Here is an 18,823-nt window from a genome sequence, read left to right on the forward strand (position 1 = left end):
CACTGCACTCTGGTTGGTTGGGGGGAAATGAAAGGTTGACTCCCACTTCCTATGCCAGGAACGTCAACAGGCTGGTCCAGGCACTTATTTTTGAGCAAGACGCAAAGGAAAACTAGAAAAAGTGCTCCTCGGAGCACAGGTCTCCGCCAGGTCAGGTACGTTATTCTGGCCTCCTGGTGGCGCTATAATAGGCCAATGTGAAAAGGGTGCCATTTATTCTTAGGTCTTTCACGGCAATCAGACACTGCATTCATGATTTGAGGCATTTTGTTCCAAAAATGTGTTTTGCTAAATTAGACCTGCTGGTGGCGCTATAACAGGCCAATGTGAAAAGGGTGGCATTTCTTCCTCGGCCTAGTGGGAATGTGCGTGTGAAATTCCACGGAAATCGCAAGCTGCGTGCAAAGTTTGAGGCTTTTTGTTCAAAACGGACCAATCCTGCAAACTTTGGAAGCCAACCATAGGCAATGAGGATGGAATATGGGAAATCGGACAGATCCGTGTTGATCACATGACCATAGAGATGCTGTGTACCGATTTGCATGACGTTTGGATAAAATCTGTAGGAGTAATGTACAAAAATGTGTTTTGCACAAATCGGCCTCCTGGTGGCGCTATAACAGGCCCATGTGAAAAATTGGGGCAGAGGTTCTGAATTGGCATCCAGGGAGTGTGTGTGCACAGTTTGGGAGCGAACGGGCCAACGGTGCCAGAGATGGGGTGGAAAACATACTCTCTCGCCATGCCTTTTGGCCTGGCGGAGACAATAAAAGCCTGGATATGGAGGCTACTGAACCCCTAACTGCTCCCGATGAGCAGGTCGGTGCCTTGCATTGGTTTCCTAAAAAACGCCATCGTTCAAGTGTGAACGCGGGTGAAACGTGAAATACATTGTAAAGCGCTTTGGGAGAAAAGCGCTATATAAAAATACAATCCATTTACCATTTACCAACCCAATGAACATACCACTGCACATTCCATACCAGTGTTGAAATTCAGGTCAGTCAGTCAGTCAGTCAGTCCTGCAGCCACGGCTCTCTATAAGCACCTCGTTTTTCAATAATCGTCCACAATGATGTGGTGTTTGAGGTGGCTGGGAGGTCAATGCCACCGTCGCCTTCGCTACCGTACCCTCTGACTGTCAACAACGTCTCCTTGAGCTATTACAGAGTGATGCTCTTCTCACTTTGACCTCCGGGACCCCTGCTTGGGGGGAGGGTTCGACTCGTGAGGAAGAAAATTACAGGCAATATCTTCGGGAAGGGAACACCGCGGCGGCTCTCTACGCCTATCGCAACGCTCGCTCGCAGCTCGCCCGCCCGCCCTCCCATTTTTTTTTTCTTCCCCCATGCAGTCTAAGTGCACTCATTATCATCATGGCAATCACCCACTCGTCATAACAATAACAGAAGGGTGTCCGCATTACTTTTTTTATTGCCCTGTGTGGCAGACACACGCATTCCTCCCCGCAGTCTGTGTTTGTGTGCAATTGCCCGTGCGGATGAATGGTGATTGGCGTGTGGCTGCAAGTGGGGTGGTGTGATTTGATTAACCCATTCATACCGGGAACGCGCATCTGTGTGTCATTTTTTTTTTTCATTTCTTTGGGCTATTCAAAAATAGCAGATATACAAGCTCACATGAGCTTGCTTATGAGCTTGTAGATCTGCTATTTTTTTTAAAGAATTGTGAAAATGTGGGCAAATCTTTTGAATATATATATCATTTTTTAAAGCGTTTTTTTTTGTTTGACTCAAATCTTTGCTTCTGGGGATTCTACAAATGTCTTCTAAATCCTAACAGTTTAAAAAAAAAAACGTATGTTGCTATAATCAGTGGTTTATTCATGTCAAGGACCCCCAAATTTATATGTATTTAGCCGCGGACCCCCATCTCAAAATATGTTGTTCCAGGGACCCCCCCAGAAAAGATTTGACTTAAAAATGTTCGCTTACAAAAATGTATATATTCAATGATTTGCACACATTTTCACGACTTTTCAAAAAAATAGCAGATCTACAAGCTCATAGCGCGGCACTCGGTGCCGCGCTATGAGCTTGTATATCTGCTATTTTTGAATATACCGAATAAATCTTAAAAATAACACAGATGCGTTCCCGGTCTTAATGGGTTAATGGGCATGAGTGGAGACGAGCATTGTGCAGATGGAAGAGTGCGCTCGGGGGGGCGGGTCACCCAGCAGGGTGTCCCTCTGCCCCCCTGCCGGGGCCCCTGTATTGTTCCCAACTGTATATACTCCTCCTACTGTAGGACTACCATCAGCTTACCTGCTCCTTCACACAGTGTGGGGCCTTTTGTTTACAATTAGCTTCTAATTAGAGCCCGGGCCTTACAGTACATACATCGGGCCATCATTTTTCAGATGATGTGTGTCAGTGATTTTTAACCACTTTCAGTCTGATGTACCCTCTTTTTTGGGCATGTCATTAAGATCAGATCTACAAGCTCACACCATATGTCGTGTTATGTGTATTCCTTTATTTTTTGGGGGCTTTTTCTGCCTTTATTGATAGGATAGTGGGCTGACAGGAAAAGGGGAGAGAGATGGTGGGGTGACACACCGCAAAGGTCGTCGGGATCGGGAGTCGAACCCGTGACGCGCTGTCAAGCTGGATTACCAGCATTGTGTGGTATATGCGCCAGGGCCGCTAGGCCAGCGGGCGCCCCATGTTATGTGTATTTTAGATGTACTTGTTCACTGTATAATTAAAGTTGAATGTTCTTTTCATATAGGCCTATTGACGTTTAATATATATTGCTACATAATACAAAAAAGTGGGCTAGGACTCTAGCCTGGTAAAGCCCCTCCCTCCGGAAAAATCTCATTTCCATTCGATGAGATTTTCCGGAGGGAGGGGCTTTACCGGGCTACTAGGACTCGGCATTGGACCCAAACATCTGGCATCTACTTCTAATACCCTTTTTTCCTCCCCTAGACATATCTTTACAATTTTGTTCTATTTGGGCCATGTCTGGGTGATGGAGAGTCTTTTGGACTATGGAGATGGTCCACCGGAACCGTTTGGTCAAGGGCACCCTGATATGGTTGTTGTTTGAGAGCAGGGTATACAGTAGCTCACTCGCACCAGCCTGGTCCACCTCCTACTCTGTGTACTTGTGCCTGGTGGTGCTGCTTGCAACAAGAAAAGGAAAGTAAAGGGGGTTTGGGGACATGGGCTGTGCTGTGCTACTGGCAGATAAAGTATCTCACTTCTCCTGAGGTACTGTTGAAGGTGGGGAAAGGGCAACACGTTCACTTTTCTTCCTCCTCCTCCACAAAAAGCAAGAGGGGGGTCCGGCGCAGGCTCGCAGTGGTACCCTGTACTCTGCCAGATTGCCAGCCAATTAAAGGTTATCAGAGCTCAAAATAAAAAAGTCCTGCAGGGCCGCTTGCCTAGCGGAACCCTCTAAATATATATTGCCTCACCAGCCTTTACTACTGTCTGACATCCGAGAGTTAGAGAGGAAGTAGACTGGCTTCTGTGCTTGTGCTTTTTGATAAGCTATGAGGGAGAAAAAAAGAGGGACAACTGTACAAATCACTACTTAAAGGGCCTCCTTATCTTCAATGCTTTTTTTTTTTCCTTATTGCAAAATAGGATAGACCTCCTGAGTCAAAACGCTTGGGGCACAACGCACGCACCTGAACAATGTCTCCTATAGCGGCTGAATGAGAGAATACCTTTGGCTCAGACACACGCGCGCGCGCACACACACACACACACACACACACACACACACACACACACACACACACACACACACACACACACACACACACACACACACACACACACACACACACACACACACACACACACACACACACACACACACACACACACACACACACACACACACACACACACACACACACACACACGCCGCAGACAACACGACGAGAGGCTGCCAAGACGATATTGAAATCCAGTCCTCTTTCATTCACTCGTCACTGCCGAGGCCCACGCCTCCTCCTACTTCACAGAATGAAAAGCGAGAGACAAAAGACAACAGGACTGCGGGAGACGTCAGTAGATAAAAAGGATAGGGCGGGGCGGGGGGCAATGTCAGCGCCGATTGGGGCTCGACGCTGCCAAAGCGATGCGTCTTCACCTCAAACGGCTGGCCTCCCGCGTTTTGCAATTACTGTGCTTTCTCCAACATGGAGAAAAACCGAAAACAATGACTAAACAGGGAGCCTCGGGGAAGATCATCAATCATAGTTTAACCCATTGAGACCGGGATGCGTATCTGTGTGTCATTTTAAGATTGCTTTGGCTATTCAAAAATAGCAGATATACAAAGCTCGTAGCGCGGCACCGAGTGCCGCGCTACGAGCTTGTAGATCTGCTATTTCTTTTTTGTAATCTTGATTTTTTTTTTGCAAATCTTTGAATATATACTGTATATATGTTTTTAAAGCGAACATTTTTAATTACTATCTGTGCTTCTGGGGGTCCCTGGAACAACATATTTTGAGATGGGGGTCCGCGGCCAAATACATTTTTGGGGTCCTTGATATGGACAAGTTGGAGCACCACTGATATTATAGCAACATAAACGTTTTTTTTCTCCAAAAAAATGTTTCCCCTCAAAAAATAGCAGATCTACAAGCTCATATGAGCTCATATGAGCTTGTAGATCTGCTATTTTTGAATAGCCCAAAGAAATCTAAAAAAGGACACAGTCAGATGCGTTCCCGGTCTCAATGGGTTAAGACAAAAGGCTAGAGGAAAGGAGGGTGGAGCCGCGGAGACTTTGCCAAAGCCATGTCCCACACCATCTATTATGAGAGGATGAATGGGTGGTCTCTGCGGGGTCCAAAGTGAGAATGAGGTGACACCCGACGTGTGCCAAAGGACTCTATGCAAAAGCTTTCAAACGGGGTCACCGGGCTACCCACCAGACACAGAAAAAAACAGATGAATGGTGTGCAGCAAAATGTTATTCTGCACGTGCCTGCACAGGGAAAGTAAGAGCAAGACATAAGAACTAAAATAAACTAAAGGCACACGCAAAGAGTGGATATATTTGGGCTTGCACAAGTGCACACACCTGCAGGCTCGAATGCAGCATGCACACAAGTGCACGCTTTTTACTCTATCAACCCGACTCGAACGTCATTTATAAAGCCCGTTTTACAACGACCAAAGGTCGACCAAAGTGCTGTACATGGTCAGAATGAAGAAACAAGACAATGAAAAACATATTAACCCATTAATAAGACCTGAGGCCGATTCTACAAATGTCTTCTAAATCCCAAAATTATTCTGAAAAAACATCTGTTTCTATATCAGTGGTGCTCAATCTTTTCCATGTCAAGGACCCCTAAAATTATATGTATTTGGCCGCGGACCCCCATCTCAAAATATGTTGTTCCAGGGACCCCCCCAGAAGCAAAGATTTGAGTTACAAATGTTCGCTTTAAAATATATACATATATATTCAAAGGTTTGCAGAAGTTGCTTGTAGACCTGCTATTTTTGAATGTGTAAAATAATGCTTTTTAGCTCAAATCAAAAAGTGACACAGATGCGTTCCAGGTCTTAATGGGGTTAAGACAAGATGACAAAACGAGGCATAACAAATAATACATTACAAACAGAAATAAAAAGGGCTAAAAACGGCATTACAAACAGTGTCAAAGGCCACTGTGGAGAAAAAAAAATAGTCTTCAATAAAGATTTAAAGGCTATCAGAAAACAAAACAAAAACCAACAGACACAAACACGGACATCAGTCTCACCTGAATGAGTGACTCGCTCAGTCGCTCCTCGTCTACCTGCAGCACAATGTCCCGAATCTCTTCATAAGGCAGCCGGAACGAGCCCAGGAAAATTGCTGTTGTGATGGAAAAAGGGGGAAGAGAGAGTCATTCATTTCACCCCCCTCTTATTTTTTTTTTATTATTAGACTGCAGGGTTCAAAGAGACATTTCAGCACTCATCATCGCTCCCTCAGACAAAATGACCACAGACCTAACTTGTCACATGGAGAAAAAAAGTAATACACTTTCTGTTCTGCCCCTCAGTGGGATTGTTTGTGTCATCCTGACAGTTGAATTGGGAGAGAAACACATCAAGATTTACTGGTAACAATGAAAGGTGGCAAAAGTAACACCATCAGGGTTGCCAGATCTGCTTATTATAATTTCCCCGCAAGATTTTCTTTGAAAATAGCCCATCTACAAGCTCATAAGGCGTCGCGATGTGAGCTTGTAGATCTGCTATTTTCAAATAGCTGATGTATATGTTAAAGTGCTCACGTGGCCCATCTTTTGGGCTGGTTTTCCTAGACCTGGTTGCTTGTTTCTCTCACAGAATCTGGCAACGCTGAATACCATTTCTAAAAAACTATACGACGGGGTCTCGGGTTTTCCCTTTTCCAAATATGGGCTGACGGCAGTACGGTGGATCTGACATATTGTGAATACACACAATGTGAATTAATGTTCACACAAAATGAAATGATTCGTAAAATCGTCAAAAATATCAGGGGATTGACTTCCTCCCCTTGGCCTACAGTACGTGCATCGTGCAACAGCAACGCGGGGCTGAATTCCGTTTGTAGTGGTTTGTAAGATTAGCCACGGACGTACGCACAAATGTTCAGGACACACACACACACACACACACACACACACACACACACACACACACACACACACACACACACACACACACACACACACACACACACACACACACACACACACACACACACACACACACAGACAGTATGAAAAAAAAAAACATATGGATCTATGTAGTAAACAAAAAAAAGTGTTGAACAAACCAGAACATGTTTTATGTTTTAGATTGTGCGAAGTAGACACGCTTTGCTTTGATGGCAGCTTTGCACACTTGGCATTCTCTCAATCAGCTTCATGAGGTACAGTACCTCTGGAACACCTCCCAGAGGTGTTGATGAGCACTCGTGCGTCTGCTTTTCCTTCACTCTAGTAGTATGTGGTCATCAGGCTCTATATGTGGCAGCCATTTTGGCATGAAATTCATGGGCCTCTTCTTACTTCCTTCACAGGTGTTACGGATGATACACTAATGCTACACACAACCTTGATCAGTTAAGGCTCTGTTCCATTTAGTGTAGCAGAGTGCTTCCAGCAGTGAGCCAAAAACATGCACACCAGCAGCACCCTGCCTCTGTTTGACCCGAATGGAACACAACAATGGTTCCACTAAGCGCAAACCAGATGGGATGGCCTACTCCTATATATGGTACGGTGGTCTCAAAAACATAAAGGTAAACTGGCAGAAAAAGACTGACTCTACAAAAACGTTTAAGGAAGATTCTTTAGACAGACTGTCCCAGGGCCTGTGTTGTGTCTTGTGTACTCTTGTCTGTGTCTGTCAGAGGGCCTGTAGGTTGGGGAATTGGGGTGCAATCAGGTGCATTGGGAGCACCTGGCCAGTGTTCCCCAGTATGCCCTATAAAGGCTGGGTGTGGCCAAAGACAGCCTTTCTCTCTCTTTCCCTAATGGCAGCAACGCTGTGTGTTTAGTCTTTGTTTGCACCATTCAACACCCCACACTACATTTATACCACATCCATACATTTGCTGACACTACTGACACTGATTAACATATCTCATATTATTCTTGGTTATATGTTGAAACTTTTAAGTTATTGTTTATATTGTAAATAAATAAATTGCTTTGTGCACTTTTAAAAGCCTTGTCTTCCTCCTTTTTGTTATGGCCTATGAGCCAAGTCGTAACACAGACACTAAGAATATATTTCTTATTTTATTTTAAAATGCTCATAAAGTGCTCTGTGCTCAAAGTGAAAGTTGCAAAAAAGCAGCCAACGTTTCACCTCCGTTTTTCACCTCCCCTTACACTTGACCCTAGCGTCCGTATTCTGAGCGTGTCATAATAGGCAAACATTCAGCAAAAATAGCCGATCTACAAGCTCACAACGCGTTGCAATGCGACACTCTGGGGGATAGTACATTGGCTATTTTTTTGCCAAAGAGTGGTGTAGAGGAGAAAAATGGGGACAGGGACAAGGATAGAACCCTGGGGAATCCCGGTCAATGAAGTATATATGGTTTGAGTGGTTAATCAACCACTTAAAAGAGTAGTTCACCCAAAAAACAACGTAATTTCTATCAATTACAGTACACACCCCATGAAGCATTGAATTAATGTTTTTTTTGTTTTTATCGCATTCGTGAGCCAATAATTTGATGACCAGCTGTCTATCATACATAAGCATCTTTATTATTATCATCAAATTATTGGCTCAGGAATGCCACAAAAATCTCCACGAATTCAAGGCTTCATGGGGTGTGTAATGGATATGAAATATGTCATTTTTTGGGGGGTGAACTACTCCTTTAAGCCCTGTAGGATATACTTCATTGCACTGTGAATAGCGAATATACTGCAGCCTATCTACAAGCTGACAACGTGCCACAATGCTGATCTGCTGTTGCAAATATTTGAGCAATTTCAGCTAAAATTGACATGCCCAAAATAGGGATGCCAGGTTGAAAGTGCTTAATTAAGTACTACACCTTCATTACAGTCAGTGTGTGGTAGATTAGGTTGCAACCGCGGCCTTCAGAGACGAGGCCCATGCATGAACAGAAGGTTGGGAATGTGTGAGGAAACATTTGGCAGGAAAGAACGTGTCGTTCTGTGTGCGAATGAAACACCTTTTTTGTATCCTTGTGACATAATCATCTTTCTAGCACAAGTATTGCCCGCTATGGTGGCAATAAGTCCTTCATTTAACCCATTGAGACCTGGAACGCATCTGTGTCATTTTTTGATTTGAGCTAAAAAACGTATTATTTTACAATTTGGCTATTCAAAAATAGCAGATCTACAAGCTCATAGCGCGGCACCGAGTGCCGCGCTACGAGCTTGTAGATCTGCTACTTTTGAAAAATCGAGAAAATGTGTGAATTTATTGAATATATATATTTATATATATATATTGAATATATAAGCGAACATTTGTCACTCAAATCTTTGCTTCTGGGGGGTCCCTGGAACAAAATATTTTGAGATGGGGGGTCCACGGTCAAATACATATCATTTTTTTTTTTTTTTTTTTACTTTATTTAGGATTTGGAAGACATTTTGTAGGATCGGAACCTCTGCCTTAATGGGTTAAATTGTATTTCGATTTTTCGAAAAGGTACAACAGTAAGGCGTGCTGTACAGTAGCAACGGCATTGTGTGTGTGTAAGTATATCAGAGGAATGCTTTGGATGAAAAAGCATAACATACAGTAGAAGGTTTATGTATTGCAATGTTTGCCGTTGATCCTTCACTGACGCAGGCTGGCAGTCCCACAGCGTCCTCTCCAAAAAACGTGTTTACTTGTTTAGTAACTCGCAAATACACTGCTACATTTTAATGAGGCATTAGATTTCAGCTCATCTTTTTCGGCAATTAGTATACCTTACACGTCTTACAACACTTTGTTGGGGGAAGTTTCTTTCTCTCTTTTTTTTTTTAACATGACAGATGCAATCAATTATACATTGAAATTCACAGGTTTACCAAGCTGCCAATGCATTCATAATATTCATGAGATTTCCTGACTCTCTGGGCACTTTCCCTAAAGGAGGAAACGCTTCGGATGGAGAAGGAAGGGGGCAAGTGCATACGTAAACTTTGATCCCGTTTTAACAATCACACTTGCATTGCATTCACGTCAGTCACGTTCACCTCATTAAATCAGTGGTTCTCAAACTTTTTCATGTCAAGGACCCCCCCCAAATTGATATGTATTTGGCCGCGGACCCCCATCTGAAAATATTTTGTGCCAGGGACCCTCCAAACAAGATTTGTTTTAAAACGTTTGAAAAATATTCAAGATGTTTTTGGTTTTTTTGCAAGATTCTTTTTGAAAATAGCCGATCTACAAGCTCACAACGCGTCGCAAAGCGACGCGTTGTGAGCTTGTAGATCTGCTATTTTCAAATAGCCATGTACATCGGGCTCAAGTGGTCAAACTGAATTGAATGCAAAATTAACCCATTTTGCTGGGGAACCCCCTGGTGCTCCCCCAAGGACCCCACTTTGAGAACCAATGCATTAAATTACCATACTGGTGGTCCGACATGTTTATCCAATCGACTACGACTCACACGGTGTACTTGACATTGCTTGTTGACGCATTGCTCCGGTGCTGCTGTTTACCAGACGGTAGCAGAGTGAACAGTCCCATTGCTTATGGGGTGAACAGGATTTTTGATGATCCTTCTATAGTCTGGGCCTTCACCATCTCTTCTCGGGGTGTAAAAGGTCCAGCATGGCTGGCAGCTCAGAGCTGGTGATGTGCTGCAGTGTGTTAACTACCCTCTGTAGAGAGAGCCTCTTGCATTCATGTTTTGCTGTTTTTCTGTACCAGACAGTGATGATGCAGCCAGTCAGGATACTCTCCATATGGTGCGCCCGTAGAAATTACAAAAACATGAAGAATAGACCGACAAGCTCAAAACGTGTCGCATTTCGAGCTTGTGGATCTGCTATTTTGGATACTTTTGTGTGATGCTGTAGTATGATCAAGTAGGGCGATAATTTACGGGGAAAAAAACACAAAGTGAAAATTTGGAGGTAAGAGGTTTCTGCCCGACAGCAACAATATATACATATATATATATTTTTTATAATTCAGAAAACTTAGGTCAGGATTTAGAAGGCGTTTTTAGAATCAAACTAAGGATAAGGATAATTCCTTTTAACAGGTCGTCCATGAAAGTCCTTGCGGTCTAACGCAGGTCTAAAGGTCCTTACATACCGGCGAATATAGCGAATATACGCAAAATTCGGACTCGTTCCGAATAATTAAAAGACGCTTTTTCGCTTCGCTTTTTCGCTCCATGTACGGAGCCATTGACTTTATAAGGTTTTTTAAAAAAAACGCATTATTCGCACGAAAAAATCGCCCCGGTGTGTAAGGACCTTAAGACTGCGGAGGAAGAAGAGTCGTCTCACTGCCTTGGCCATGTTGCCCACCTGATATGACCAGTGGTGAATATCGAGGAACTTGATGCCCGCGCACGGTCGGTCTCCACTGGCAGTCTCGTCGCTGTGAACAGGGGGAGGGCGTGTGTACTGCTCCCTGCGGCCTACAATCTCCTCATTTTGTTTATGCTGACGTCAAGATGGTGGCTTGCTGTCCTGGCCCCCACTTCCTTCTCCGTAGGCCGTCCCCATCATTGTCAGCGATCGGGGGCCTTGACGACCACGGTGTCGTCAGCAAACGTGGGGAGTCATGGAGTTTTGAGCTGCGTGTGGCCACACAGTGGTGGATGGAAACGGCAGTGCGGGGGGGATTTAACCCATTAAGACCTGGAACTGTGTAATTTTTAGATTTGAGCTAAAAAGCATTATTTTACACTTTGGGCTATTCAAAAATAGCAGATCTACAAGCTCATAGCGCGGCACCGAGTGCCGCGCTATGAGCTTGTAGATCTGCTATTTTTGAAAAATCGTGAAAATGTGTGCCAATCTTTGAATATATATATTTTTAGAGCGAACATTTTTAACTCAAATCTTTGCTTCTGGGGGTCCCTGGAACAAGACATTTTGATGGGGGTCCGCGGCCAAATACATATCATTTTGGGGGTCCTTGACATGAAAAAGATTGCGCACCACTGATATAGAAACATACGTTTTTCAGAATACTGTTGAGATTTAGGAGACATGTGGAATCGGCTTCAGGTCTCAATGGGTTAAGTCAGTGAGTCAGTGTGGAGGTGGTTGCTGCCTCTCGCCTGGTGCCAATCCCCACCACCTGGGGTCCGTCTGTCATGGAAGTCCAGGATCCACAACAGTCGACACAGGGGCGGTGCAGGAGTCCTTGATCTCAGAAGCTTGGTGACGAGCTCAGAGGTAGAGCGATATGCGGAACCGTATAGCCAATCAACTGCATTCTCACATATTATCGCCTCTGTTGGGTGTTATATACTTTTTAGGATTCAAATTCAAAAACAGCAAAAAGCAGCAGATCGACAAGCTCAAGCTTGCGCGTCTGCTACCGTTGATACTTTTGTGTGACGCAAAAGGCGTTAATTTACGTAAAGACTCAAAAAGTTAAAATAATGTGTTCCTCAGTTCCAGGTGGGAGAGCAGTATGGTACAGGGCTGCAAATACAGTTTTTTTTTTGTGCAATAATAATAATTACTTTTATTATTAATAAAAAATACACTGTGAGGTACTGTGAGCTTGTAGGTCTGCTGTTTTTGCTATTTCTGTTACTATGAAAAACAAACAAAGTATTTTATCGAAATCGATCATTTGTTCCAACCGATTAAATTGATGATTTAAATTAACGGTTACAGCCCTAGTGTGGTCGTGTGAGGGAGATTGTGTCGCCCATGTTGACCTGTTTTTGTCTGCAGGCCGAACTGTAGTGGGTCTAGTAGTGTGTGTGTGTGTGTGTGTGTGTGTGTGTGTGTGTGTGTGTGTGTGTGTGTGTGTGTGTGTGTGTGTGTGTGTGTGTGTGTGTGTGTGTGTGTGTGTGTGTGTGTGTGTGTGCGTGTGCATGTGTGTGTGTGTGTGTGTGTGAGATTCACGATAACACGGTCACTGTAAGTGCAACAGGCCGGCAGTCGTTCAGGCAGAGAGGTTTTGTTTTCTCAGAGACGGCTACGATGGTGGTCTTTTTCGAGGCTATCGTGGAAGTGATAAATAATACCCTCTCTAGGGACCATCACGGGTCATTTTGGTACCATTGTGTAGTACACTCTCTGGGTTAGATTAACACAGAAGATGTTACTGTGCATATTTTTCCTCGCTCTGCTTCCTTGGAAAAGCACAACCCTCACTACCATCGCACGTGTGCATTTTACTTGTGTTTTAACCCATTAAGACCTGGAACTGTGTCATTTTTAGATTTGAGCTAAAAAGCCTTATTTTACACTTTGGGCTATTCAAAAATAGCAGATATACAAGCTCATAGCGCGGCACCGAGTGCCGCGCTACGAGCTTGTAGATCTGCTATTTTTGAAAATTCGTGAAAATGTGTGAAAATCTTTGAATATATATATTTTTAAACATTTGTAACTCAAAACTTTGCTTCTGGGGGGTCCCTGGAACAAAATATTTTGATGGGGGTCCGCGGCCAAATACAGATAATTTTGGGGGTCCTTGACATGAAAAAGATTGAGCACCACTGATATAGAAACATACGTTTTTCAGAAAACTGTTGAGATTTAGGAGACATGTAGAATCGGCTTCAGGTCTCAATGGGTTAAGGTTGCATTAATTCCTGTTTGCAACCTTTATTTCCTATCCAGTATCCTTCTTCTCTCTACCACTTACTGTGTACAGATGGGAAGGCTTACACCATGCCGCCCCCTCAAAGCTATTATTTCAGCTGGGCCTTGACTAGTATCCAAATCGTGTTGAAAAAAACACATCCTTCATCCTTCATGAAATCTCAGACCCACATTATCTTAAGTTGTGGAAAATGACGGGAGTGGAGGATTTATGGTTGACGTTGACGAGGGGGGGTCTGGTTGCACTGCTGAGTAGGGGTGTGCCGATACACTAATTTCACCAAACGATACGATACGATATTTGGCTCACAACTTCGATACGATTTCGATACGATACGATACGCACTTTTTTTATTATGAAAATAAATGGGGGAGAAAAAAAGAAAATGCAAACAAATAATTCTGTTTTTGCATTATTCAGACATGCAAACTTGTAGCTTTTCAGCTACAATAGCCGTTTTCAATCCAAATAGTGTGACACCTGACCCGAAAAAAAAACATGTTGTCACTCTTTTCACTTCGGGGCCGTTTGCATGCCTGATTATTATGATTGTAAAAAAAAAAAAAAAAAAAAAAAAAAGATTTTTTTTTTTTTTCAAAAACGATATTTTTTTTTCTTCAAAACGATACATATCGTCGCGAAAACGTATCGCGATATATCGCGGGACGATATATCGGCACACCCCTACTGCTGAGTATTATATAGTCCGGCGCTTCCCAAACGGTGTGCCCAAGCACACTGGTGTGCCCTGAGACAAGTTGTGATAACGTATGTTATAGAAGCTATTTTGCGCAAATATAAGTACGCTGAGATTTTGCCTTGTCCTTCAGCGTGACTTGGACACACAAAGTTTGAAATCCACTGCTAATACTGTATGTATGTATGTATGTATGTATGTATGTATGTATGTATGTATGTATGTATGTATGTATGTATGTACGAACATTACATTGCACTATCCAAAAACTGTGCATCACAGCTCCTTCACTATCTGACCTGGTGAGGTTGCATGTTCATGTTCATTCTTGGAAAAACACATAGACAGGCTGTGTACTCTTGCATGCGTGTGCGTGAGTGTGAGTGTGAGTGTGAGTGTGTGTGTGTGTGTGTGTGTGTGTGTGTGTGTGTGTCTGTGTGTGCGCGTGTGTGCCTGCACGCATGCTTGTGTGTCTATGCGTGCGTGCGTGTGTATGTGCGCGCGCCCCAGCCTTCAGTTTGAGATGCAAGCTCTTTGAGAAAAACGGCGAGCTTCATCAGACAAGCTTAGTAATGGTTTAACGTGTAATTATATGCAATGACTATAGAAGCTTACTTCTGGTGACATTCCTATTGTATAGCTCCCATCTCGACCCACTCGCACACAGAGGTTGAAAAGGAGGCGTGGGGAGGGCAGTAGGAGGGGGTGGGGGCTGGGGTTGACGACGGGGGGACGGGTGGGGGTGCTCTTCCAAGGGCAGGCGGTGAATGTGATCTATGACGCGGTGCTGTGTGTGTCAGGGCCACTCGGGGGAGTTGTGTCACACAGCACATGTCTCCCAGCCATTGGCGCTCTGAAGGTGAGATTTTCTACACATGTTTGCTGCTTCCTGCCAAATCCGGCGCCCATCTGCCAGGGTTGTAATCAAAGATGGCAGCGCCACAAATCAACGTTGCCACAACGGCCTGTGCGCGCGGGCGCTGGCTTGCGCACGCCGCCCTGCACACACACACACACACACACACACACACACACACACACCTCTCCCTCGGAATGTCATCCTTATGTTCGACGCGCCCGACCGTCCCTGACACCAGAGCCCCATATTTTCGCTGATGAACTCATTCATCTGTCATGTGCGCGTAGGAACAGGCTGATGATATGAGGCTCCTCATGCACTGCTATGCTGTCCACGGCGTCGCGCTATGCCACATAGGAAAGGAAATTATGCTCGTTGATATTTCCGAGACGTACGCCCTCAGCACATTTTGACATTCTTGCTTTTGCTCTCTCTCTCTCTCTCTCTGCTCGTGCACTCCTCAACCCGTACCCGTACACACAGAGTTATACCTCGCACGCCCATAAATATATTCATCTTTGTGTTGATGTATTCCGCCGTATATCCCTGTACTCTTAGCATAACAGAGGGAGCGAAGTATAAAGGAAAACAGGGGATAAAGAAGGAGGAGGGGAGGAAGAAGAAGAAGAAGAAGAAGAAGAAGAAGGAGAAGGAGAAGGAGAAGGAGAAGAATAAAAATAAGAGAGAAACGGGTGGTGGTGGGTAGGTCTGTGACCTGTGATTTTAGCATTTAACCCATTGAGACCGGGAACGCGTCTGTGTCATTTTTAGATTTGAGCTAAAAAGCATTATTTCACACTTTGGCTATTCAAAAATAGCAGATCTACAAGCTCATAGCGTGGCACAGAGTGCCGCGCTTAGCGCGCTATGAGCTTGTAGATCTGCTATTCTTGAAAAATCGAGAAAATGTGTGCAAATCTTTGAATATAGGCTATATATTTTTAAAGCAAACATTTGTAACTAAAATCTTTGCTTCTGGGGGTCCCTGGAACAACATATTTAGAGATGGGGGTCCGCGGCCAAATACATATACATGTTGGGGTCCTTGAAGTGAAAGAGTTTGAGAACCACTGACATAGCAAACCTAAGTTTTTTTTTTTAAACTGTTGCGATTTAGAAGACATTTTGGAGAATTGGAAACTCAGGCCTTCATGGGTTAACATACATATTTCATGAGGGGTTATTATCAGCTATGTTGTTCCAACTCTGAGGTACGGGATATCCAAGCTGAGACACACGTCTCAAAAAAAGAGGTGGGCGACAAAATAAAAATAAAAAGAAGTGGGGAGGGGGAAAAAAAATGCTTTCTCATGCCGTGCCCATCAATCAGGAGGAGACACCACCCGATAGACAGTGAGCCCCCCCCCCCCCCCCCCTCTCTCTCCCTGCAATGAATTCATACGCACACTTTATGGAGATGGGATGGGGAGGGGGGGTCATAAGGGGAGGAATAGGAGGGACTTGAGCTGTCGCCATGACGCTGAGGTAGAAGCTTTTTATTGATAACTTGTATCCGACTTGAGATGATTGCTGAGCAAGGGCTCCCCACGCACGCACGCACGCACGCACGCACGCACGTGCACACACACACACACACACACACACACACACACACACACACACACACACACACACACACACACACACACACACACACACACACACACACACACACACACACACAGTGGTTCTCAAACTTTTGTCAAGTCAAGGATATCCTAAATGATATGTATTTTGCTGCGGACCCCGATCTGAAAAGGTTTTGTGCCAGGGACCCCCCCCAGGAGAGAAGACCTGGAACGCATCTGTGTCATTTGTTTTATTTGAGCTAAAAAGCATTATTTTACACTTTGGCTATTCAAAAATAGCAGATACACAAGCTCATAGCGCGGCACCGAGTGCCGCGCTATGAGCTTGTAGATCTGCTATTTTTGAAAAATCGTGAAAATGTGTGCAAATCTTTGAATATATATATTTTTAAAGCGAACATTTTTAACTCAAATCTTTGCTTCTGAGGGGTCCCTGGAACAAAGCATTTTGATGGGGGTCCGCGGCCAAATAAATACAATTTTGGGGGATGAAAAAGATTGAGCACCACTGATATAGAAACATACGTTTTTCAGAAAACTGTTGAGATTTAGGAGACATGTAGAATCGGCTTCAGGTCTTAATGGGTTAATGATTCAACATTTTTCTAAAAATGTTCGAACATAGATGACAAGCTGACGCCGTGGCACTTGGCTATTTTTGAATAGCCAAGGACCCCCACTTTGAGATCCACCGCCTTAACACACCCAGGCAAAGCACAGGTCGGAGGTTGAGGTACAATACGGACAATCTGTGGTCCCTACAGGCTGGGGGGGGGGGGGGGGGGGGGGGTCACGACACCTAGACATTGTGTTATGAATTTGCTTTACAAATCATTACAGATGGAGCACTTGGACGTGGTCCATTCCTACTGGCTGCTGCGGTGACCCCACTGAACTATTGCCAAGAAAGCACTTTCCACACAGGCTCAGGTGGAGCGGTTTCCATGTTGAGGGGCTGGGGAGACATCTGTAGGGTTATGTACACTGAGTCTAATGACATACTGTAACGACGACGCTATCAGTGTATAGCACTTGTGGATCTGCTGCTTTTGATGCTCTTTTGTGTGACGCTGTAGTGTGATCAACGTGGCGTTCATTTACGAAAAAAAACACAAGTTAGAAGGTTAGAGGTTTCTGCCCGACAACAGCCAGTGTTGAGCATGAGGCTATCGGGTAGCACACATGCCAGTGCACATACTGAACACATAATGTGCATTGGCACACGTTAGAAGATGGAGGCTAAGGACAGAGTGGTCATACAAGGACATACAGCAACAGTAAGTGCATGATGTAGTGCGGCTGTGGCTGAGTGGGTAGAACGTCCATCTGGGAATCGTAACGCAGCCGGTTTGAACCCCCGGCTCACCCGGCCCATGTGTCACAGTGTCCTTATAGTGTCTCACGAGCCAGACTGTTTGTCTCCCTCAATTTTCAAACGCTTCCGTCATACCGTCTGGAGCAAACGGAAAAATGATCCAGCGATAAAGCGGATGTGACGCCCGCTCCGTCTTTACAGTCGTGCAAATTTGTCCTAATATAAATCAAAATCTAGCTTGCTGCTTAGCAGAAATGGAAATTCAAAAATAAAATGTACATATATTTAAAAAATATTCTTGTGAACGGAAATAAGGAACAGATGACAGCTTCCTGCCTCGGATTTCGGGAGGTGTAGTTCCAGACTCTGCTGTATGTAGCATTGGGAGATTGTGGAATAGTTGTCTGGCTACGCGAGACTAAAGTGTCCCTAACAGTCCCCCCCCCCCCCCCCCCCCGTTATTAAGGATCCCACCGTAGCTCCAGGCAAACCCCGCTGTGATTGGTCAGTACAGTAGTCGCTGTGATTAACAGTTCTCGTTTTTGCAACTATGCCTAAACCTAACCCTAACCCTAACCTCAGTAAGACTATGCCTAAACTATGCCTAAACCTAGCCTTAACCCTAACCCATAGTAAGACTGTGCCTGCCAGGGAGCCAATCAGACAGGTAAGGCGGGTCTATATCCTGGAGCGTAGGTGGGATCCATAATCACTCCCCCAGGGACCATCAGAGAACCCCAAGGACCTCCCCTTCCCCGGGTACTTACAAAGATTCTGCGCCGTCTTGGAATCCAGGATCCGAAGTTCTTTCGCCTTCTTCTTGAACTGTGTCATTCTGTTGTCCGTTACGTCCACGTCCTTTTTCACTGCGGGGAGAGAAAATGAGAAAAGAAAAAGACAAGAGAACTTTTTTTAGGATGGCTGCCACGTACGTGCACCGTCATGACAGAGGTCGTACTGTATAACGCTGTCCATCAGGACTTCAACGCTGCCTGTGTTCATTACTTTGAGACAGTTAAAGTTAAACAACTTTGACATGAAGATTCAGGTCAAAAGAAAGGGCAGAAGTATAAGCAT

General features: G+C 44.4%; 1 protein-coding gene across 1 annotated transcript in view; it reads right to left on the reverse strand.

Moving 5' to 3' along the window:
* Positions 1–18,823, reverse strand: part of diaph2 (diaphanous-related formin 2) — an 824,520-nt gene that overhangs the window by 342,082 nt on the left and 463,615 nt on the right. Inside the window, exons 20-21 of the mRNA XM_084041781.1 lie at positions 18,514–18,612; positions 5,768–5,862 (exon numbers count right to left, since the gene is read on the reverse strand). Coding sequence (XP_083897907.1) covers positions 5,768–5,862; positions 18,514–18,612 — 194 coding nt within the window. The remainder of the gene's footprint in view (positions 1–5,767; positions 5,863–18,513; positions 18,613–18,823) is intronic.

This window comes from Gymnoscopelus microlampas (genome assembly GCF_963454915.1).
Source record: "Gymnoscopelus microlampas genome assembly, chromosome: 18".
In the NCBI taxonomy this organism is placed as follows: domain Eukaryota; kingdom Metazoa; phylum Chordata; class Actinopteri; order Myctophiformes; family Myctophidae; genus Gymnoscopelus; species Gymnoscopelus microlampas.